A 21,850-nucleotide genomic window follows, 5' to 3' on the forward strand; every position below is an offset into this window, starting at 1 on the left:
GTAGAGCATCATTTCAACTACAGTATAAAAGTGCTGTATTAAAATTAAATGTACTGTAAAATAAAAGTATGATTTTTAATTTATGTAACAGGCAGACAACTGGATAGATGGTTTTTAGGGAGGTGTTCATGTGGAGACACCGAATTCACCATTAAATATATTCAACATCTGCAGTACATGCTACATATAAAACTTAAGAGCATTACTAAAAGAAATTAATCTTCTAATAGCTGTGGCACATTAATAGATAAGACTTTACATCTATGGTTTTATGGATTTGAGATTATCTGTCTTTAGTTTGCAAACAGGAGCAGATGACAGGCTGGCAGAGGGATGGAGCGAGATGTTAAACAGAGGTGACAATCTCTGAGGAGGGTGGAGTATTTGCCACCAAGATGCTCAAGATGCTTACACACACACACACACACACACACACACACACACACACACAACACACGCACACACACGAGTCAAATGCAGCAGAAATTCTTGACAGCTTTCTTTTATGGCTATGGTGGGAGCTGTTAAGGCTGCCTGGCCAGTGTCGCCTTTAAGCTAAACTATGATCCTGAAAATACTGATGCTTACTTATTTGTTATTAACTCTACTAGAAACCATGTAGATCATCAATGACATGTTTAAAAAATTGCCAGTGTCTTGTACTACTACTAGCCACTCCTTCAGTACAACCCAAACTGTGAGAAGTGTTTGGCTCAGCAGAGAGCAAAGATTATAAACTTGAAGCGACTACACCCACAGCTCTACCAAACATGCTCAGAGAGCTCTGATTCTGTTTACACAGTGGAAGCTTAATGTTCAAGGGAACACACTCTGCATCGCATGTAATTGCTTGTGCTTCTCTCTCTTGACTTCAAAACAGGGTGCGCTGTAGTTCAAGGGTCAAAGGCTCGACTGTTGCCCAAATGCCCCCCAATTTCCTGTTTTGTCTGGCTCTGTGAGTGTAAAGGGATCTAAAATGTGATGGTCATGTTCTGCTGGAGCCAATGAGACAAAAGGCTCCACTTCAATTGATTGCTTTTCCGCTTTGTATCCCAGGTTGAAAGGTTTTTGTTCAGGTTCTAATGGGTTTAAGCGTTTTTTTTAGGTTATCGCATGCAAAGCTACACACAAAGCCTGGAAAATGGAATGCAGCCTCAACTCCCTTATTTCATCTTGTCAGGATGAACCCTTTTTTACTGCCATGGTAAACAAGAACCTCTCTCTTTTCCTTTCTCTCCATCTTAAATCAGCAGCCAAGACAGGGACTCTCACATGCAGCAAGTTATTTTAGGAGATACTTTTTTGTGCTGCACCTCAAAGTAGAAGCAGGGACAATTTTGTGTTATTAAGAAAAGGAAAAGTTTGCATATGAAAAAGCTTTGAGCAAAAACAATCACATGTCCTTTCTCCATCCACGAGGTAGATCTTTCAAAGTTGGGGAATTTCCTAGCAGACAACTGGATGAGATAAACACATGTAAAATCCCAATTTCCGCACATCTTCCCAGTAAACACACCAGCCAGAAAACACAAAGCACATATGTGAGTTTTGAGGGGGTGAGATTACGTGCAAGTGAGTGGCCCCAGTGCTAAATTACATTGCAACATGGTCCCTCTCAAAGCCCACATCTGGGAATGGCCCTGACAACTGGATGCCGTGCTGCTCTAATTTTGGTTACTTTGTTTATAACCCTATAATAGAGACAGTATAGGACCACAGGGCTGGAATGAAGGAGGGCAGGACACAAGCAAAGTAAAAGCAGTCATTTTGAAAAGACTTGTGGGAATGCAAAGTTAGGTAAAAAAGAGCTGTTTGAATTCCTGTGTATATTAGATTGAGGCAAACTTTGCGAATGCCTTGCTGTTTTGTTTGCTTTTAACAGGATTCACACCATTGCTGTGATTCCTCTTCAAACCTGAAGAATGCAGGTTGTAGCTTGTTGAGCTAGGTAAGCATACATGTAACAATAATGAGATATCTGGAATTATATTAGGAGCAGATCTGGGCTTTACTAGCCCACTCACTCTCTTTGGAGTCTGTGCATTAAAGTAATCACTGAATACATTTTGTCAACACTGGATAGACAGTATAAGTCACTTAGTAGACTTGATAATAAACAACATTTTCCCCTGAGGATAAGGCTCAACTCACCGGATGGAAACAGAAACATTGAATGTAGCTGTGCTGCAAGTGGTTGACATTTCTTCAGTATTTGGGGATTAAACTGTCATCTAGTCGTTGATTTGTCAGCTTTAATCTTAAATCTCTAATCTCAAATATGTGAGCAGGTTCAAGAGCCATTGAAAAAAAGAAAAGGGATGATGTCAGTTTTACAAGTTTTGCAGCCTGTAACGTTAAACCAATGTTGATTACTCAGTTAGTCAATCAACAAAATATTAATCAATAATTGATTATCCATTTAAGTCATTATCAAACAAAATAAAGTAAATATTTTGGGTTTGGATTTTGGGACTATTAGTTGGACAAGATAAGCTATTTGAAAACAGAATTTATACCTCCAGTTTGAACGGTCATCGCCTTTACAGTACATCTGATGTTAACTTTTGATTGAGAAGGCTAAAATTCCACAATTCTCAATGACAATTACATTATAACCCTTATGGTAGAGAACCTTTCAGTTGGACCCAGCCATATATGTGTTTTTTTTCTTAAATAATTGCTCAGTATTAAGTCATGATTGAAGGCATAACATTAACTTTTTGACAACTGAAAAACAAAACCTTTTGAAACACAGAAGATCAACTCCGCACACTGGAGGAAGAATTTTTATTGCAAAAAGTTTACTGTCCTATTAAAACTTTATTACTATTCAGTCAATTTTATAAGACCTAATGTCTCACAAACAAAATCTCTCGGCTCTGTAATGAAGGCTCACCGATAGATTCTGTTAAATCAGAGACTTTTTTGAAAAATAAAAATAAAATAAAAATAAGACATGCCATGACACACAGAATAAATTCAGGGGGCTATAATCTTGTCACTGTATCACAGGGCAGTTAGGGGAACATTTTATGGAAATCTGCAGGGGGCAGTGTGATGTGATTGTGCAACAGACTCTTAAATCTCTGCATGAGGACAAATGACATTTGGACCGTGACATACTCTAAATAGGGAAGATTCCATTTCATAATTTAGAGAAAATTGGATTACAGGAGAAAACATGGAAAACAAGATTCCACGGTATCAGATTTGGATTGACTTTATGTAATAACAAAATTTCTTCCTGAATAACTTATGAGTTCCTCCCATCTGTATATTAGATTCTGTGTATAAAAATACTGCTCTGTCTGCTCTGCAGCATTAGAATCTCTTCATCTGTCTGCGCTCTTGTCTTCTCTGCTTCTTTTCATTCACTTCCTCTGGTGCCGACGGGTTATCTGCCATAAACCAGGGGCCCAGAAAGTTCACCCACAGCAGGTAGAGGGCGCGGGCCGGGGCCTGACACACACAACAAAAGACAAGATTAAATTAAATTATAAGACATGAGGGGGGGCAAAAAGGAAAAGGAAATAACAGCTATCTCATAGAATTTATCAGGGTAGCTGGAAATAGAACATCTTCTAAAAAAGCTCTTACCAGCAGCCAAAGATACCAGAAATAAGAGGAGATTGTGCTGAGCACTTGTACTATGGCTGTGAGTAGGATGACGTCCTTCAGGTGCCTAAAACCAGAATGAACAGACAATAAATTAGAACTTAAAGTTACTGTGCACACAGCAGAAGAACTATGTACTCTTCAGCAAGGGTGTAGGTTTAGTTTCAGAAAATGAGGGACACAATAAATTCAGTTTTTTTAACCTGACAAAAAATTATATGACTGCTATTTATTTAAATACTTTTATATTAAGCAAAATATATTATAATAGTCCAACAGGAGAAGTAGAATCATGACCAGAACTTCTTTATTATTAATGCACAAAATATAAAAATACAAAAACCTCACCAAAAGAATTATAATTTTAAACTAAGCACTGTATACCTCTAAACAACATAAATTATAAAAATTCAATTATTTATGAGAAGTAAGGCAAGCAATATTTTCAGCCCTGAGTAATGTCTGCAATGCATCCTGTCCCAAATATGCTCAATCAATAAGAGGTGTTAGCAAAGACTGACTGTAGCCTGATAAGTGAAACCCAGGGCAAAAAAAGTCCATCAAGCACAGCTCACGTCGTATCATTACCAGAAAAGAAAAGAAACATTTGAAAGCTGCCTTAATAATACATCTACTGTATGCACACTGAAAATGCATTTCTCTTTTCCTGACAGACCACCTTAAAAAAGGATTTCCAAGTTGTTTCATATAGTCATACATTGTTTTCATAGTGTATTGTTGTGAGAATGAAAAAAAAGGGGAGGAAAAGGACACTGGAAGCAACTGGTTCTGGTTCTTGGGGGGCCTTCAAAGATACTGTTCGTCTGTGCTTTAACTCTGATGGCCTGTGTTTTAAGACTGATAATTGTTGACTGCTTAGCTAAGACTGCAAAATTACAAAGTTAGTGTAAGAAAGATGTTTTGTCTGATATAATGTTTTATATTTTAATGTGTCTCTGCAGTCTCTTATGTGTTGACCTTTGCTCAGCCTTCAGAGACCTAGGGTTGTACATGATCATATTTCAGATTAGACGTTGATGTGCAGTAAAGAGGAAGTGAAAGTCCACTCTTTCTGCCAGCTCGACCCTTTAGCGAGGTCTCCCTGACAACAGATGTGTGTATCTCACGCACATGGGTGGAGGTGTGAAAAGAGGTATGAAAATAAGAGGATTCATCTTTTAAATCTATATTATTTGAGTTTATAATATTCATTAATACATTTTAAAACTTGTTTTTTGAAATAACATATTTTATGTGTATCCCCTGATGATGTCTGAATAATTGTTTTGATCAGAAAAGAATGCACTATTTGCTAATGTGACATCAACAGTTGTGAAGAGACAAGCATCTTTTTCATTTTGTGACTATAGGAGCAGGGGAGGCTTTTCACTCCTTTTGAAGTCAAAAAGAGATGAGAAGAGTAGGATGAGTGTTGACATGAATTGATTTAATGTATTCTGCATTCCGAGTGGATTTTCATTTGTGCATGCATTTAAGATTATGAAAGAGAAGGGATGTTCATTTATTTTGTTTGAGAAGTGTGGCCTACTATATTTGGCCTTTATGTGTTAAACATTTAAAGGATTATACTAACATGAGTTATAGAGACCTGCATTATATGTTTTATTACCATATTTGGAAAATTGTTTGTGAACTGAGGTAAAGGGGGGTTGCAACCACTGGACAGACAGACCATCTACCTATAAAAGGAAAAGTAATGTAAAAACCAATCAATGTGATGATCCAGTCCTGATAGCCAATGATTGTTTGAGAAAAGGGTGGGGTCCACTCTGTCTATTTCTTTATTTAAGTTGCTGACCCTAGAGCTCTGAGTGAACTTTTTGGGGCTTGTTGAAAATAAATAAGTTTGTCTTTGGGTGGACGCCTTAAGAAAACTAGAAAGAGTTTTTCGTCTCATTTTTGTCTTTGTGTTATTCCCCCTCTTCTAGACTGGCAAGTTAGTATTTACTTACTTTAACATCCACACTGCCTACATTAACACACCTCATTACCGATAACCAGCAAACTGGCCATTTAAGTAGCTCATTCCAGGTTATGTGTTCAGTACCCTACTCTCTGGAAGTGAGAGAGGAAGAGGCGTTGACTAGGGAACTTTTGAATCAGAAATTCAATACAGACGGTCAGGCCAGTACCTAGTGTTGAAACAATCTTGTTATCAGAGGTTGCCCTTTTTCCTAAGTTCCTAATTCATAATGCGCTAAGGGCGCCCAGAGATGGTGACCTGAGAGAGCGGGATTCCTTGCGGAGGGCCACTTGTTGCTACAGTATGAAGACTAAATATGGAGCTTCTCTTCCAAATATATATGAATCCATTTGTACTTTGGGGGCTACTTACTCTGCCATTCCCTGCTCCATGTTTAAGTCTATTCCTCCGTCCAGGAGACTTCCATCCTCAGCAAACGCTGGCTTGGCCATGGCGGACATAGAGCGGTAGCTCCCGACATACACTGCTAGTGCAAACACAAGCAGCAGCTATGGGACGAACACAAGGTGGAGGAAGGGAGAGGTGTTACTAGAAATTAAATTAGAAAAGTGGATATTGAGATTTTAAATAATCTTGATTAAATACACTCACCCATGTCCAAAAGTTAGACGAATTGTAGAAAACCAAAAGATTTACAGCCCCATATATTGCCTGCGGAGGAAGAGCAGTATTGAAATGGGTTTGGAGGACCTGACAATATAGTAGAGCTGTAGTGATTACTTAATTAATCAATTGGTTGATCAACAGAAACATTTCTCTGCACCTATTTTGATAATCAATCAATCATTTCAGTGATTTTTCATACAAAAATTCCTAAAATGATCTGATTCCAGCTTCTCAAATGTGACAATTTGCAGTTTTTTTTCTCTCTCATTCTGTGGGAAACACTATACAATGATTGGGATTCATGTTGATAAATATGAGTGGGCAGGGGGGTGAGTGTGAGCAAGCATTCTCAATGTGACAACACTTTCCATTAATATTCCAGCGTGTTGTCCACCTTTAGATGGCCTACATTAAAACAACACGGGGCGCAGTGTCAAAGATGCGTCCATCTTCTGAACATTGTAGTTTCATCACAGCAGGTCACGTCAGTAACATCCGCCGTCGCATAATTACGCGTCGCCTAGAAAAGAGCAGTCAGATTCTCTTGGCCCCACGTTCATCTTTTCCTAAGTTCTTATGAATTGTCCTTCACATCTTTCCTTGACCTTATGACGTTTTCCATCGAGGTGAAGGAAAGGTGGTTAGGAAAGTTGATTTTTTTGACTTTGTGTCCGAGATCACCCACTACTCACTATATAGAGGACTATAAAGTGAACTCACCATTTTGTAGTGCTGTCCGAATATATAGTGATAATTATTATACCCTATAGTGATAATTATTATACCCTATATAGTCCACTCAATGTATCCCGAATGCATTTTGAAAAGTAGTGTACAACCGATGGTCACTAACTAAGCTGTTCTTGAGTATGTTGAGTTTGAGTTTAATTGTGTTTTGAGTTAATTGTAAGTTGAGTTATCTTTAATAAATCATTTTGTTCATTTAAACTGTTTTCTGTGTGGACCTCCCTCTTTGTTATGCACTTCAACAAGCTGGGAATAACACCACTCTATACGCAAATAAACACGAACATCATTTCTGTTTGCAAACACCAAATGTGTTGTTGTTTTTAACTTGAATTTGATAAATTTACTGTCAAATTACAAATAAAACAGGAATTAGGCTGGAAAAATGAGGGTTTCTAGGGGACAGGCCACACTGATTACTGTCTGAAAACACAACTTTATTAACTGACTGGAGACAAGGGATTACATTTCATGAAGAAAATATTTTCTGTTTTTCCCTTTTCTGAGTGATCATATCTCAGATCTATCTATCAATGTGTCCTTGATGCGTATTGGGCGCATTCACACCTGTACTTAGAGCTGTTCACTTGTGATCAGATCAATCAGGATGCAAGTTAATGCCAAGTGTCGGGGCCTGACACTCAAGCAACTTTCATCCAATAAGACATATCAGTGAACTAGTATAATAATAATAATAATAATAATCCTTATTTGTAGAGCACTTTTCAAAAACAAGTTACAAAGTGCTTTAACAAGTGTAAAGAATAATACAAAAAAAATAAGAGCATGAAAATTTAATATAAAATTAGTAAAATACAATAAAATAAAAGGGATAAAATAAAGTCAAATAAGATCGGGAAAAGCTCTCCTATAAAAGTATGTTTTAAGAAGGGACTTAAAAGAGTTCACTGACTCAGCCGACCTGATTTCCTCGGGCAGGCTGTTCCAGAGCCTCGGGGCCCTGACAGCAAACGCTCTGTCCCCTTTAGTTTTCAGTCGAGACTCTGGAACAGACAACAGACCTCTGCCCGAGGATCTCAAGGTACGTGCTGGTGCGTATGGGACTAAAAGGTCAGAAATATAACAAGGCGAGAGGCCATGAAGAGCTTTAAAAGTGATCAATAGAATTTTAAAGTCAATTCTAAAACATACTGGGAGCCAGTGTAATGAAGCTAAAATAGGAGTAATGTGGTCATATTTCTTTGTTCTGGTTAAAAGCCTGGCAGCTGAGTTCTGGACAGTCTGGAGTCGATCAATAGATTTTTGGGTTAAACAGGTGAAAAGGCTGTTGGAATAATCCAGGCGTGATGAGATGAAGGCGTGTAAAATGGTCTCGGTGTCCTTAAAAGTTAACATAGATCGAATTTTAGCTATATTTCTAAGTTGATAAAAACATGATTGAACAAGCTTTGTGGTGTGCTGCTCGAAATTTAAATTACTATCAAACCAAACACCAAGGTTCTTTGCCACAGGCTTAATGTGATTTACTAGGGAACCAGCAGATGGCAGTATTTGATTTGCCATCTGCTGGGACCCGATGGCCAGGATTTCTGTTTTGTCTGAGTTCAGCTGGAGGAAATTATTTGACATCCATTTTTTAACTTCACAAAGGCAGTTGTTAAGTGAACTCAGCATTCCAGGGTCTGTGGATCTGACGGGCAAGTATATTTGTGTGTCATCAGCATAAATATGAAAAGAAATGCCATGTTTATGGATAATATGTCCAAGGGGAAGCAGATACAAGGAAAACAAAATGGGTCCTAAGACCGACCCCTGAGGCACACCATATTTAACTGGACAGAATGAAGAGACATAGTTGTTTACAGACACGCAAAACTTCCTATAAACCTGTATAAACCTGATACCACTCTTTAAACGACTGCCGTCTCCACCTCGCTGAGATTTAAACACTTTCTTCGACTGACACAAAACAAAAATAAGCATTGACGTTCTTACATTAGCTCCTAGGATGACTCTTGTGTAGAACTTCAGCGTCGCCTCGTTCTCCTCATAGATCTGCTTCTTTCCCTTTGTGCCAATTTTCCCTTTGGGCTGTCGGACAAAACACAGAGAGCTGTTTCAGCAACATCAGGCTGTTTTTCAACCAATCAATGCATTTAGACTAAATGTAGGTGCAAAACAGGCTTTTCACACATGCCTTTCTTAGGGTAATGGTTTGGGTAGACCTTTCTTCTTTTTTTTACTCCACATACATAAAGAAAACTGTATATTAAACTGCACTGCTTTATTTACAACTTTTTGTATAGTTATTATGCTGTTTTTGCTCTGTGCTGTGTTTCTTTTGTTGTATTGCGTTTGTACCCCTTTGCAAAATGGTGTTATATAACTTACAATGAGTAATGTTTGATTAAGTTATTATAAAACAAAACTCAATTCGGAATTTCAATAAGAGGCCATGGAAGGCTAACTTAAATCACACCACATCTGAATAGATTTACAACTGATGTCAGAAAGTGATTAAACCTGCGTTTGATTATTCTTTTGACTTGTTGTAACTGTGGTCTCACTGTAGCTGAGTCACTTCGCACAACAGCATCAGCTACAGTGACTTGCTTATTGTAGAAGTGATTAAGTCAGTTGTTCCTGTCTCAGTCTGTCACTGTTGCAGCTGCATGTGTCTGATTCCCTCACCGCCATTGGCTCTCAGACGCGGTGCTGTTGATCTCTTCCACTGCGTCTTCTTTGACATCGACCTGTGACCCACCGCCGCTTCTCTCCGTTATTATATTAGTGCATCAAAAAATAAACTCAGAAGTCTGCTTTCGGTGTAGTTTCTTGTAACACATCAGCATTTGAGATTTCTACAGAGAGTCAACATATCCGGCGCATGAAAATGCCGTCATCAACCGCCCTCGAAAACGGGCTCGTGGAATTTGGAGACAGGGTACCACCACCACCTGCTGGTCATCTTTTAAAAACAATAAATAGTCAAATTTAAAACGTTACCAGCGGACAATTAAAAGGGATATACTCAATTACAGTCTGTACAATGACGCTGTCTTATTAATGCAAGATTAAATGTCAATTTGTAAATGCATCTGCCAGAGCAAAGAAAACATGAGTTCACAGATTCATCTGGTTCCCATCTTGCTGTTTTACCTATGTATAACTGAAATAGGGACCATGTTGGTGTACCTCTGTGGAGCTTCAGGAATTGCTAAAATACTGGACATAAGATTAAAACTGTGCATGAAAAACTCGTCTTTCTGCTGTCACCCCAATAAAGTGGATGTGAGTGTAGATTCGTTCACAATTAGCTAAAACATTAGGAAACAGTTTATAGTCACACCATAGGTGTCATTTACAGTGGGGACATTTTGAAATGGCTAATTTTGTCCCCATCACTTTTTGAAAGCATTTGTTAAAAATGTTCCTAAAAATACCTAGCACCAAGAAATGTTAACTAATAAATGAAAATACTTTGGCAAAGGTTTATTTGCACAATTAGAAAACATGCAAAGCCATTTAAATATTGAAGAAACAAATGTGCATTGTCCAAAAAAAGTCACAGGCTGCTGATTACTGCATTATATTATGTTATATTTTTCTATTCATGAATTGTCACCTGCCAGCTGAATTTATTGCTTCTTTTTTTTTTATAAATGAAGACATTTCCGAAATTGGAGCAGAAATTGTCTCCACATTGCAGGAAATTAAGTGTTTAATGCACAAAATCTTCTGAGGCAGGACCCCCAAACCCATACTCAGCATTTCTGATTTCTTTAAAATAGTTTTAAAAAATCTTCTCATCTTGTTTTTGAGCATTGTCAGGTCTCGTTTATCATCATACCCCTAATCTGAGCCCTTATGTCCCCGTCACTTTTCAACACAAAGTGACGCCCTTGAGACACACCCTTTTATACATTGTGACTGCTTACATTTAAGCAACACTTGTTCTTGCTGGAATATTACAGGGATATTTCTGAGATTTTTTATCAGTAGTGAAAATAGTTAAAGTATATTTAGTCAATAAATTACATATAGCTGCTGATTTTCTAAGTAGCCTATTTTGTACTTTATTTTTTAGGTACTTGTACTGTACTTGAGTATTTTTATTTCATACTACATTCTGCTTTTAATCCACTACATTTTGAGAGGGAAATATTGTAGTTTAAAGTTCTCCACAGACAAACCTTTAAACTTCTCACAAGGGTTAAAAAATGTAGGTAAAATCAGTGGTGGACAGTAACTAAATATACTTGAGTATTTTCTATTCATGCCACTTTCTACTTCTACTACATCTCGTAAGGGAGATATTGTACTTTTTACTTCACTACATTTAGGCTATCTGACAGCTTTAGTTACTAGTTACTTCACAAAGTAATTTTTACACAAAACATATGAAGAATTTAAAAGTATAAATGTTTGTTATAAATAAAGCCACCCAACATTTCACTAATACAGCTGACACAATTATTAGACTGACATTGAAATTAACGGTCACCAACTTTCAAGGTTAAGACATTTTTCATGTAAAAAATTTCATAGTTCCACCTTCACAAATATTTTAACTTATTTGTAATTTTGAGCTTTGAAGTGTTGATTAGACAAAGCAAGCTTTGTGAAGGTGTCACTTTGGACTCTGGGTAACTGTGATGGCATTTCTCACTGTTTTCAGAATTTCAAAAATTGATTAGTGGGGAAAATAATTGGCAGATTAATCCATAATGTAAATAATCATTAGCTGCACTCTGATAAACAGTTAAAGGAGCTCCAGCTCAACAATTACATACATAAACATACTAATAGTATTTTGACTCATGAAGTAATTTAAATTGAAGACTTCTACTTTTTTCGAGGAGCAATATTTAGCAATGGTATCTGAACTTTTACTCAAGTACAGGATTTGTGTACTTCGTCCACCACTGGATAAACATAATTACAGTAAAGCCCAAAAGATATTTTTTGTTTTGGTACTTAATTTGAGTAAGATATATGAGTAGTTCTTCCACCACTGAATATTGTTTAAGCTCTGTTAAAGAAAATACATTATTTAAACAGTCAATACTATCTGTTAATTACACTTTCGACAACATAGGCAAACAAATGCTAGGCGTTGCTGTTATAATTAGGCTAGGTAGCAGAATTTAGGGCGCCCTGTTCAGTTATTTCGAGAAGCCATTTCTGACCCTTCGCGGCCACCGTAGACTGAACAGCAGCACCACTTTCTAAATAACAACATTACGGTGGCTGCTTGTCTCAGTGAAACGCTTATCTTGGTATCGGTTAGCAAGCAACAACCTTCGGCTTGGTTCACAGCTAATCATATGATTGCACATTTAGGAAGCGAACCTCACAATTGAACTGACAGTTTATGCTACAAAATGGACTACTTGCTTCAGGTGAAAATAGGCGCTCTGATCGGTTTACTGCTTTTAACACTTCTTTTTGGATTTATCCCTGCTAAAGTGAGATGGTTCAGAGATACAAACGGCACAGGTTGGTAAACGTTAATATTTCATAAGCAGTTAATATAAGCAACTGTTAACATAGGTATTGTTCATTAAGATATCCTGTGTTGTATTCATCTTCCTCACAGTGGCATAAAGTTGCCTCCAATCGGATAACGTTACACAGTGTGGATTATGGCGAACAATTTATACGTTTTACTTTGATTTTGGATTACTTGTGGCGGCATTACTTTGATGCCGAACCAAAAAAGGGAAGTTACTGATTCATTTGCAGTCTTCATTTCTATCTTACGCTGTGTTACATTTTGCAAATCAACAAGCAAACGTTAAATGGCCAGACGTTTTAATGAAGTTTCGTGGTCGCGCCTTAGATCAGCGGAAGCTACAAGGTCTTTTCACCGGCCAACTGAATCACATGCTTTAGCTGTAGATAGCCTAATGTTGATTAACAGCTATTGATTTTATCAACTGCAGCATAGAAACCATAAATTAAGTGATAACAGAGTTGTGGTAACGTGGTTAATAATAGAGCTGGCTTTCACCCATTGATCAAGTCAAGTCAAACAACCACCATTATGAGCAAAAGCAGATCCTTTCCCGGAAATGTAAAAAATGTTTCATTTTCTTAAAACATTTCCATATAGTTTGTAATGGTCTGCCAGTGTTTGCTAATTATTGCACCATTACGTTGTTACTCATTTATGTCAACCTGTATGGTTAAAGTGATAGTTTATCACTATCATTACTACAACAACTCCGGGCTGGAGTCACCTGATAGGGATGAAGCCTGAAGCCTCTTAGCACATGGTCACGTTTAATTATGATGAACTCTGGCTTTCTTATATGGAAGTGAAAGTATAATTTCTCTCTATTACATATTAAATCTCTGCATGTGTGCTCTGCTGAGTCATATTGACTTCTGTTCTGTGCTTTCCTTGATGTGTCACATGATTTTCCAAAAATTATTCTAACTTTTGAAGGATTGACAGTGATTTATGTTGAAGTGCCATGTCTGAGATGTACCATTAATCCCACAGTTATACCCCAGGTGTACTCAATTTTGTTGCCAGCAGTTTAGACATTAATGGCTGTGTGATGTGTTATTTTGAGGGGACAACAAATTTACACTGTTAAACAAGCTGTACACTCACTACTTTATATTGTAGCAAAGTGTAATCTCTTCAGTGTTGTCACATGAAAAGATTTAATCAAATATTTACAAAAATGTGAGAGGTTTACTCAGTTTTGTGAGATACTGAATACCTAGAAATGCGCAAAATCAGACACATAACACATAATTGAGGCAAAAATTGGACAATGTGCTTTGTTTACTCAGTAGTTTATGCCATTTTGTCTGCATTCATTTTACTATTGTGTGTATGTTGTGTATATTGAAACATGAGATGTTTAATCGTTACATTTGCAGAAACCCACCGCACAGTTCTGAGTCTGATCAGCTGTTTCGCCGGCGGGGTTTTCCTGGCAGCATGTCTCCTCGATATCATTCCAGATTATCTGTCAGACATCACCGCTGAGCTGAATTCCCGGAAGGTGGAGGTATGGCAGGTTCTGAATAAAATCTTACATATACTATATACATTATATACACACTTGGACTTTAACTAACAATTATTTTTAGCGCACATGTATCTGTCAATATTGTTTTTGATAAATCTATTAATCATTTAGTCTGAAAAATGTCAGAATGTTGTGAAAAATGCAAATCTCAACTTCTCAGAGCCAAAATTGACCTCTTTAGTTTATTTGTTTTGTCCAACCAGCAGTCTAAAACTTCATAATGTTCAATTTACAATGATATAAAACAGAAAAAGCAGCAAATCCTCACATTTGAGAAGCTGGAACCAGAGAGTGTTTGGTATTTTTACTTTATAATTTACTTTAAATGATTAATAAAATGTCTAAATTGTTGATTAATTTTCTGTCAATCAATTAATCGGTTAATTTACTAAATCATACACACAATGTAGGGATTACATCTGTCCATGTATATTAAGCATACTTTAGGACTAAGTCAGCGGCATCTGCTTTTGCTGTTTTATTCTCTTAAAGACTAAGATAATGTTCAGCTGCATTTATTATTCAATAAAGGGATAGAATGAAAAGGTCTTAAATACTTAAATGCTAGAATAAAGTGAGAACAAGTGATCGATTGATTCCAGTTGCTTTTGACAAAGCACTTCTAGATATCTTGTCCTTGATGACTGTTGGCCGTTAAAGACAGAACTGTGCTGTTTACCTTCTCTGTTCCCTGAATCTTGACTTCATCGGAATGAGCCTGCAAACCGATTGATCTCTATGTCTGTCTCAAACAGACCAGTTTCCCACTTCCAGAGTTCATCATGGCAGCCGGTTTCTTCACGGTCCTCATACTGGAGAGGATTGTCCTGAACTGTCGGGAGATGGGAGTGGCTCAGGAGGAGAGGGCTCCCCTTATGCCGGACAACAGAAATGGACACGGGCATGGCCATGGAATAAGCCCTGATCTGGAGAGCAGCGGCCACCACGTCCATGTTGACTTTCAGGCTCACTCCCCATTTCGTTCCTTCATGCTCTTCCTCTCCCTCTCGCTCCACTCAGTTTTTGAGGGTCTTGCTATCGGCCTGCAGAACACGGACTCAAAGGTAAGACAGAAAGTTTTTCACCTGATGTTGAAGGTGTCCTTTTAAAGTTATTTAAGTTTAACTTATTGAAAGTTACTTCTCTGGTGCTTCTGGATTTATTACATGTCATGCACTTTATAAACATTCGTTTGAGAAAGGTGCTGTACAAATAAAGGTGGAATCACATTCACAGCACTCATATAGCCAAAGAAAGTAGGGTTTCAGTTTGCTGCTTCAGGACGCTTTCACAGGACTGGAAACTTGCTGTCATCTGACTCAGAACTGTCTTCCTAAACGGCCTAAACAGTCTCATTACTATCAATGTTCCCTCACAACTTTTTGTCTGCATATAATTTTGTGTTATGTGTGTGTACAGCTGGAAATTTATTTCACTATAAATAACAGTGAACTTTGTTAGTAGTAATTAGGGCTGGACGATATGGCCAAAAATGACACAATCACAATAAAAAGTTTCATAACTTTCAATATTGATAATTATCACAGTAAGTATAAAATCGTTATTTCTTTCGAGTTTAAAGGCTGATTTTTGTTCTTGAGGGAAAGTTGAAGAAACCTGATGGTTAATTGTGGTTTAAACTCTTCTTTATGGTCAACACTTGAAGCCAAACATGGATCACAGGAAGAACATTCAAAACAATTATAATAAAATCTTTGTCAGCAAATATGGTTGAGAAAAATTAAGTAAAAGCTTTTTTCAGTCCTTCTTCCTCAACAAAATAAACATCTTAGTAAAATAATTAAGTCCTAATTCATGTAAGATTCAAGTAACATTTATTATTATTGTCCAGCCCTAGTAGTTATCGATTCTTTTGCAATTGAGATCTCATTTTCAGGGGGACTTAAGTACATATAAATATTTGTAACTACATAATGGAAAATAATAATATTATAATAAAACAGACATTACTCGGGTAAAACGACACCAGTATTTAAAAACGTAATCCTAAAAGGTGTACCGTGCTGTGGACCAAATGCAGGACATTTAGTTGACCCGAAATTTGAAAGGGGAGTCAGTTATAGAGTAACATAACACCTGCTGAAAATTTTTTTTGCTGAGAGTGTAGTGGTTTAATTGCTTACCTTGGGATGTAGAAGTTGGCTGGTACACATTCGCATTGCTGTCGGATGTGGTTTACAGGTGCGTCAGAGCATCCTGTGGACAGAAGTGTGACAAACGTGGAACTTCTCACCACAAGAGATCAGCGAAACACTGGTTTTCAGTTTGGTGTCAGTTAAACCACATCAGCCTGTGAGCTTGTGTTAATTGCCCATACAGTACAATGGGCTCCTTTTGAATGCATTGATTTATTCTAAACCCAGTTACCCACTTACTTTTATTAGTTAATCAGTTACCCACTGCAAGTGAATAGAATTTTTATTGCAGTATATCTAAGAATATGTTATTTTATATGTGGATATCAATATATGTTAATGAAATAAGTGCTACAGCTATTAAAGGAGGTACAAGTAACCACAAAACCTCTTTGTTTTCTCCAGGTATTAGAGATCTGCATCGCTATACTTGTCCACAAGAGCATCATCGTGTTCAGTCTGTCTGTGAAGCTGGTCCAGAGTGAGTTCGTCCATTATGGGTGGCTGCTTACATTGGAGTGTTCGCCATGATGTCACCTATAGGCATCGCCATCGGCATCAGTGTGTTGGAGGCTCAGCTGGCAGCTGGAGCACTAATCCAGGCTGTCCTGGAGGGGCTTGCCGCAGGGACTTTTGTTTACATCACCTTTCTAGAGATCCTCCCACACGAACTCAACTCCCCGGGAAGCAGCTTCTGAAGGTGCTCTTCATCCTGCTGGGCTTCAGCATCATGGCAGCTCTGACGTTTTTGGGCTGAGAGTAGTAGTCAAATAAGCCAGTATGCTGGGATGTGACCTGGGTGCATTGTGCCAACAACTGCAGCTTCCACAAGGGTTTGTGTGTGAAGTAGAGTTTTAATGTCAAAGGGAGCATGGCAACAAATGCAGGTATTTTATTTCTTCCAACATACTTTTAAAATATTCATAAAAAGCAGTCCAGTCACTATGTGCATATATAATTTCTCTTTTAGATGATTTTATTTAAAGAGGAAACACTTACTGCAATGATAAGTTTGTTGAATGACTAACTGAAGCACAGAGGGAAGAACTGGCCTCATTTATCACTGGCCTTGTTTCAACATGCTTTGGACCTGCAAACAAACGTCCTCTGACCTTTGACACTATTGAGGAAACCACTGGAAACAAAGGGCTGTGTTACATGTATATACTTTGTAATTAAGCCAATAATGTCTGGATATCAATACTTCCAGATCTTTAATGTTTACATTTTATTTGAAACAAATTCAATCAGGAAGATTCTTCTTTCCAGAAAGCACTCTTTGTGTCTTCACTTTTGTCGAAGTATTTCATATGATACGTTCTTCACTACAGGCTCAGCTGGATGGTTGGCCTTGTAATTAATGGAGTTTCCTCTGACCCAGATTTTGGTAAATACTGGCATTTTAGTGCAATGATTTTACAGTAGTTTCTTTCATTAGGCTGATTTTACTTCTCATTACAAACTGGATCAGAAATCCAGTAATTTGTCCAGTAAACTAGTGTAAATGTAAAACGGACTCCTTGATGCCTTACAAAGTTGTATGCCAAAAAAGGGGGGGTTGTCAATGATGAGGAAATATGTGGGATTTCATTTTATTAGAACCTGTGATTATCTCCACAAATGAATGAAATGTAACTGGCTTTTAACAACCCCCTTTTTAAACAAGCTGATCACTATTATTATTACTATATGTTGACCTTTTTCATAGTTTGGCCCATTCGTTTTGCCACTTTGCTTTATTAAAACGCGTCTTTGTAGAGTGCTTTTAGTTCTCTATTTTGATTGTAGACAAATACAGAACCTTTAAATGTACCAGTGCACATACTTGTATTTGCATCAGTTAAACAAACCAAGCAGGACACTACAGTACAGCACATTGGGCCAAAACTGTATTTTTCATGGTGTACATGTAAAGTGGCTATAACAAAGAATGGAGTAGGGGAAAAACAAGAAACAGTATAGCACAGTTAACAAACGGTTCTTTATAACTTTCAGCCTTCTTACTCTCAGAGTCAACTAGTTAAGCCCATGTGTGCAGTTACAGCTGTAAACTCTGTTTAGTCTCAATTCCTGTTTTAGTCTGTCATGAGATTGTCACATTGTTTCCTCATCAGGAAAAATAGCAGAAAATTGGATTTTGTGTGGGTTGGTGTCATGTATCAGCAAAAACGTTTTGTGAATGCCACTTCAAATATGGGATTGTGTGCATATTTGCACATCATCAGCATTTCTTCCATTAAAGTTTATCGGATAAACAGTAGTGAAACTCGTATGATAGAACTATTCCCCAAAAGAAATGCCGTTGCTCCAACTGCAGTGTTAATGTGCTTTTTGTCAGAACACCAACCTGTGAATTGTAACATAAAAAGTCATTTGTTTGTAAAGACCAATCAACCACCTTTTTGCAAGTAGACTTACATGTATTATTTTGTGCCTTATTGTTATTCATACTTTGTTGTCTGTTATATAAACTTGATTTAGAATTTTCTGCCTATGTGTTTGTTGTATGCAAAAGATGCAGAGCCTGTAATCAGTGTTAGATGGGTTTATAGAATTATGATAAATAAATACACTTAATCCTTTTACTTTTATAATCTAGACATTCTTTAAACATAACTTAAAATTACTCAAGTTACTCTTTCAAGGATAAGATTTACATATTTAAAGTATGCTAAACAAATTTTCATTATAATAAACGTACTGTATATTAATAATTGTCTAAGATATTAGGTAATGTACATATAATAATAACAAAGTAGATGTTAAAAATGTTTACTTTGATTCACTTAAATACAACAAAATCCTGTCCAAAAATAGCACCTGCACTTTAGTCAAGGATTTGTGACACATTAAGTAAAATAATAGTCAGAAATAGGTCTCTTTAGATAAACTAATCATGGATGGAAATATATATACTAAAATTAAACGCAATTTGTATACTTTTTTGTTGTTTACAAGGGCATGTGTAATAATTGGGGATAGGGTTGATGCCTATGTATTTGTAGTATAGTGCACCATTTAAGAGCATATTTTACATATTTTAGTTTATCGTCTTCAAATTCTAATCCAGCACTTAAATTAAATTACAGTATTAACTGGTACCGAATGTTTCCTTATTCACCAGATTTCTGCTCTGATGTGGGTGTGAGGCCTTTAGACAATGTAAAGAAGATCCCTGGTACCACTAGGTGGGAGTGATGATCCTCTGATTGATAGCCTCCTCCAGTAAGGACAACAGAGGCAGGATTAGAGGAATGGAATATGTTGTAGGAATATACTTCACTGATGCCTGTTTAAGATTACTAATATTATCACTTTTAAAAACCATCTGGCCACCTCACTTATTATGCCTTTTCCAATGAAGAAATTTTGACATGTCACAGTCGGAAAAACACAGGTATAATTAATGAAAATAATGACGGCCAGATTGCATGCTGGCTCACTGTCATAGCTTACCGGGAAACTTCAATAAAACTGAGCTTTATCAATGTTCTTACTAATACCTGTGCTTTTTCCCACTAAGAAAAGTCAAAATGTCTGCTGTGAAAAATACCTTGTAAAATATTCATGTGATTTTAAGCCCTTGTCTTCATAATGGAAACAATCTGACACTAGTGAAAAACTCAGTAGCAGAGTTGTAATAATGAAACAATAAAATGTGATTAGAACCTTCTGTTTCAACTGATAGATAAACCATACATGTAAGGACATTCCCCCCTCTGAACACCTTCAAATTATAGATCACATATTTAAACAGCAGAACAGTCTGATTCATAATGTGGTGTATCATGTAGTACTCATTTTTATTCACTACATCTCTGTTACTTTTCATTTTTCATACTCTTACTGTCCAGTGAAAATTTATGTATTTCCAGATTTGGACAAACTGAAGGATTAAGCATTCCTTTATAGGTTGAGAATTTCTCCTACTTTTTAACATGGATAGACCTTTTTAAAAGAACTCATTGGACTACCTAGGAAAAAATGCAACTTCACAAAGCTGAAAACAGGTTGTTTTTCTTGACTTTTTGAGATATGTGGTTCTCACAGGACAGCAATGCTACAAATATGATGATCTTGATGATCATAAAATATGATGAATATGATGCCTAAGCTACCCAGCAGTATATGTAAAGTAGTTCAAATGTAACATACACATCAATGCACCAGTAATATTAATCCAGAAACTTCATACATAATTAAAAAACACTGACAGGGAACATTTTTCTCCATAATGAATACTTTTACTTTTGATACTTAAAATAAATTTTGCTCATAATACTTGTATAGACATGTCTGATGTGATTCATGGAGGCATTGTTAACCCGTTTGTCTCTCTGAGGGAATAGGAGGTTATTCATCCACTAATGAGTGGTGCTGATAGAGGAACAATAGCAGAGTACAGTAAGTCTGCCAGTGCTGGATGACAGAGGCCTCAGTGTGTGGAGGAGGGAGACCCAGCAGAGCATCAAGCTTGAATGTGCTATGGACGCTGCCTCTGTTCACCCATAGCTCACTAACCTCTTCTACCAGCTTCGCGATGGCACTCAACTGTATTCTCCACTTTTGAACTCTCAGACATGATGCAGATTCTGTCCTAAACTTAGGTCTGCATTTTCATGCTGCAATGGAATGCTTTATTCTTTGGGTGCACAATGTCAAGAGGGAAGAGAAAAATATGAAAGCTGTGATTGATCATTTAAAACTTTTAAGTTACATAAACAGATATTATGCACAATTCAGTTAAGTTCCTATATAAAAGCGTCATTTAAACATATATTTTAAAAATCATCTTCAAAGGGGGCCTAATAGAAGTTAAAATAATTGCCATTTTGGAAAATCTGCTTATTCACTTTCTTGCTGAGAGTTTAGATGACAAGATCAATACCACTCTCACATCTGTCTTTTTACATATGACCAAGAAGATAGTTAGCTTAGCTTAGCATAAGGACTGGAAGCAAAATCTGCTGCCGACCAAGAAATAATTTAGTAGTTAACCTTCATATATCATTATCATTTATACTTTGTTTTGTACAAATTAAACAAACTAGATACAATATTTTTATTAGTGATCTGTAGAGGTGGTGTTATGACCTGTGTTTGGGTTGGGTTGGGTGTTCCTTCTCCCCTCAGGTAGTGTCAAAACCACAAAATGTCAAGCTTCTGGTGGCACTGGAGGAAAAGTCAATAGGATTCATCCTCCGGTGATGATGTCTGTACAGAATGGCAGTCCATCAAATAGTTGAGATATTTCAGTCTAACCAAAGTGGCAGACCAAACCACCTGACATTGTCATGCATAGATGCTGTTGGCAAGTGAAGCAAAACTGTCATCAAAGTTATTTATTGCTGTAAGAAAGATGGAGGCAAGTAAGATGGGAGTAGATGCATAACAAACTATAATGAATCTCCAGAAGATAAATGCAAATGTGATTTGATTCTCAAATACAGTAATTAAGGACTGGAACAAAAAAGTTGTCCGATGTTGTGCAATCACAGGCAAGTAATCCATAATCTGGGTGCTGAACAAGTGGTTCCCTCTGAGGATTTCAAAGAATGTGCCCAGAGGAATGTGTAAAGGGAAGCTGCAAGTGTGAGTCCTTCAGAGGTCATCTACATTTCCACAGGTACAGCAGTGTCGTGTTCAAATCCCATCTTTATGTCACATTTGCTTGGTTAACATCCCGTCTGAATGGGTGACAGCGGGAACTC

General features: G+C 37.1%; 1 protein-coding gene and 1 pseudogene across 1 annotated transcript; one reads left to right on the forward strand and one right to left on the reverse strand.

Moving 5' to 3' along the window:
* Nucleotides 1-2,759: 2,759 nt before the first annotated feature.
* LOC119890664 (transmembrane protein 208-like) lies at nucleotides 2,760-9,826 on the reverse strand. Its single transcript, XM_038702026.1, has 6 exons — nucleotides 9,626-9,826; nucleotides 8,930-9,025; nucleotides 6,212-6,271; nucleotides 5,972-6,108; nucleotides 3,598-3,682; nucleotides 2,760-3,459 (listed from the first exon to the last, which is right to left on the reverse strand). Exons 1-6 carry the CDS (start codon nucleotides 9,629-9,631, stop codon nucleotides 3,322-3,324), a joined length of 522 nt encoding a protein of 173 aa, XP_038557954.1. The 5' UTR covers nucleotides 9,632-9,826; the 3' UTR covers nucleotides 2,760-3,321.
* Nucleotides 9,827-12,139: 2,313 nt separating this feature from the next.
* On the forward strand, nucleotides 12,140-17,300 carry LOC119890451 (annotated as a pseudogene).
* The last annotated feature ends 4,550 nt before the right edge of the window (nucleotides 17,301-21,850 follow it).

This window comes from Micropterus salmoides, unplaced genomic scaffold (assembly GCF_014851395.1).
Source record: "Micropterus salmoides isolate LMB-PRFRI ecotype aquatic unplaced genomic scaffold, ASM1485139v1 Ms_hic_scaffold_6, whole genome shotgun sequence".
NCBI classification, from domain to species: Eukaryota; Metazoa; Chordata; class Actinopteri; order Centrarchiformes; family Centrarchidae; genus Micropterus; species Micropterus salmoides.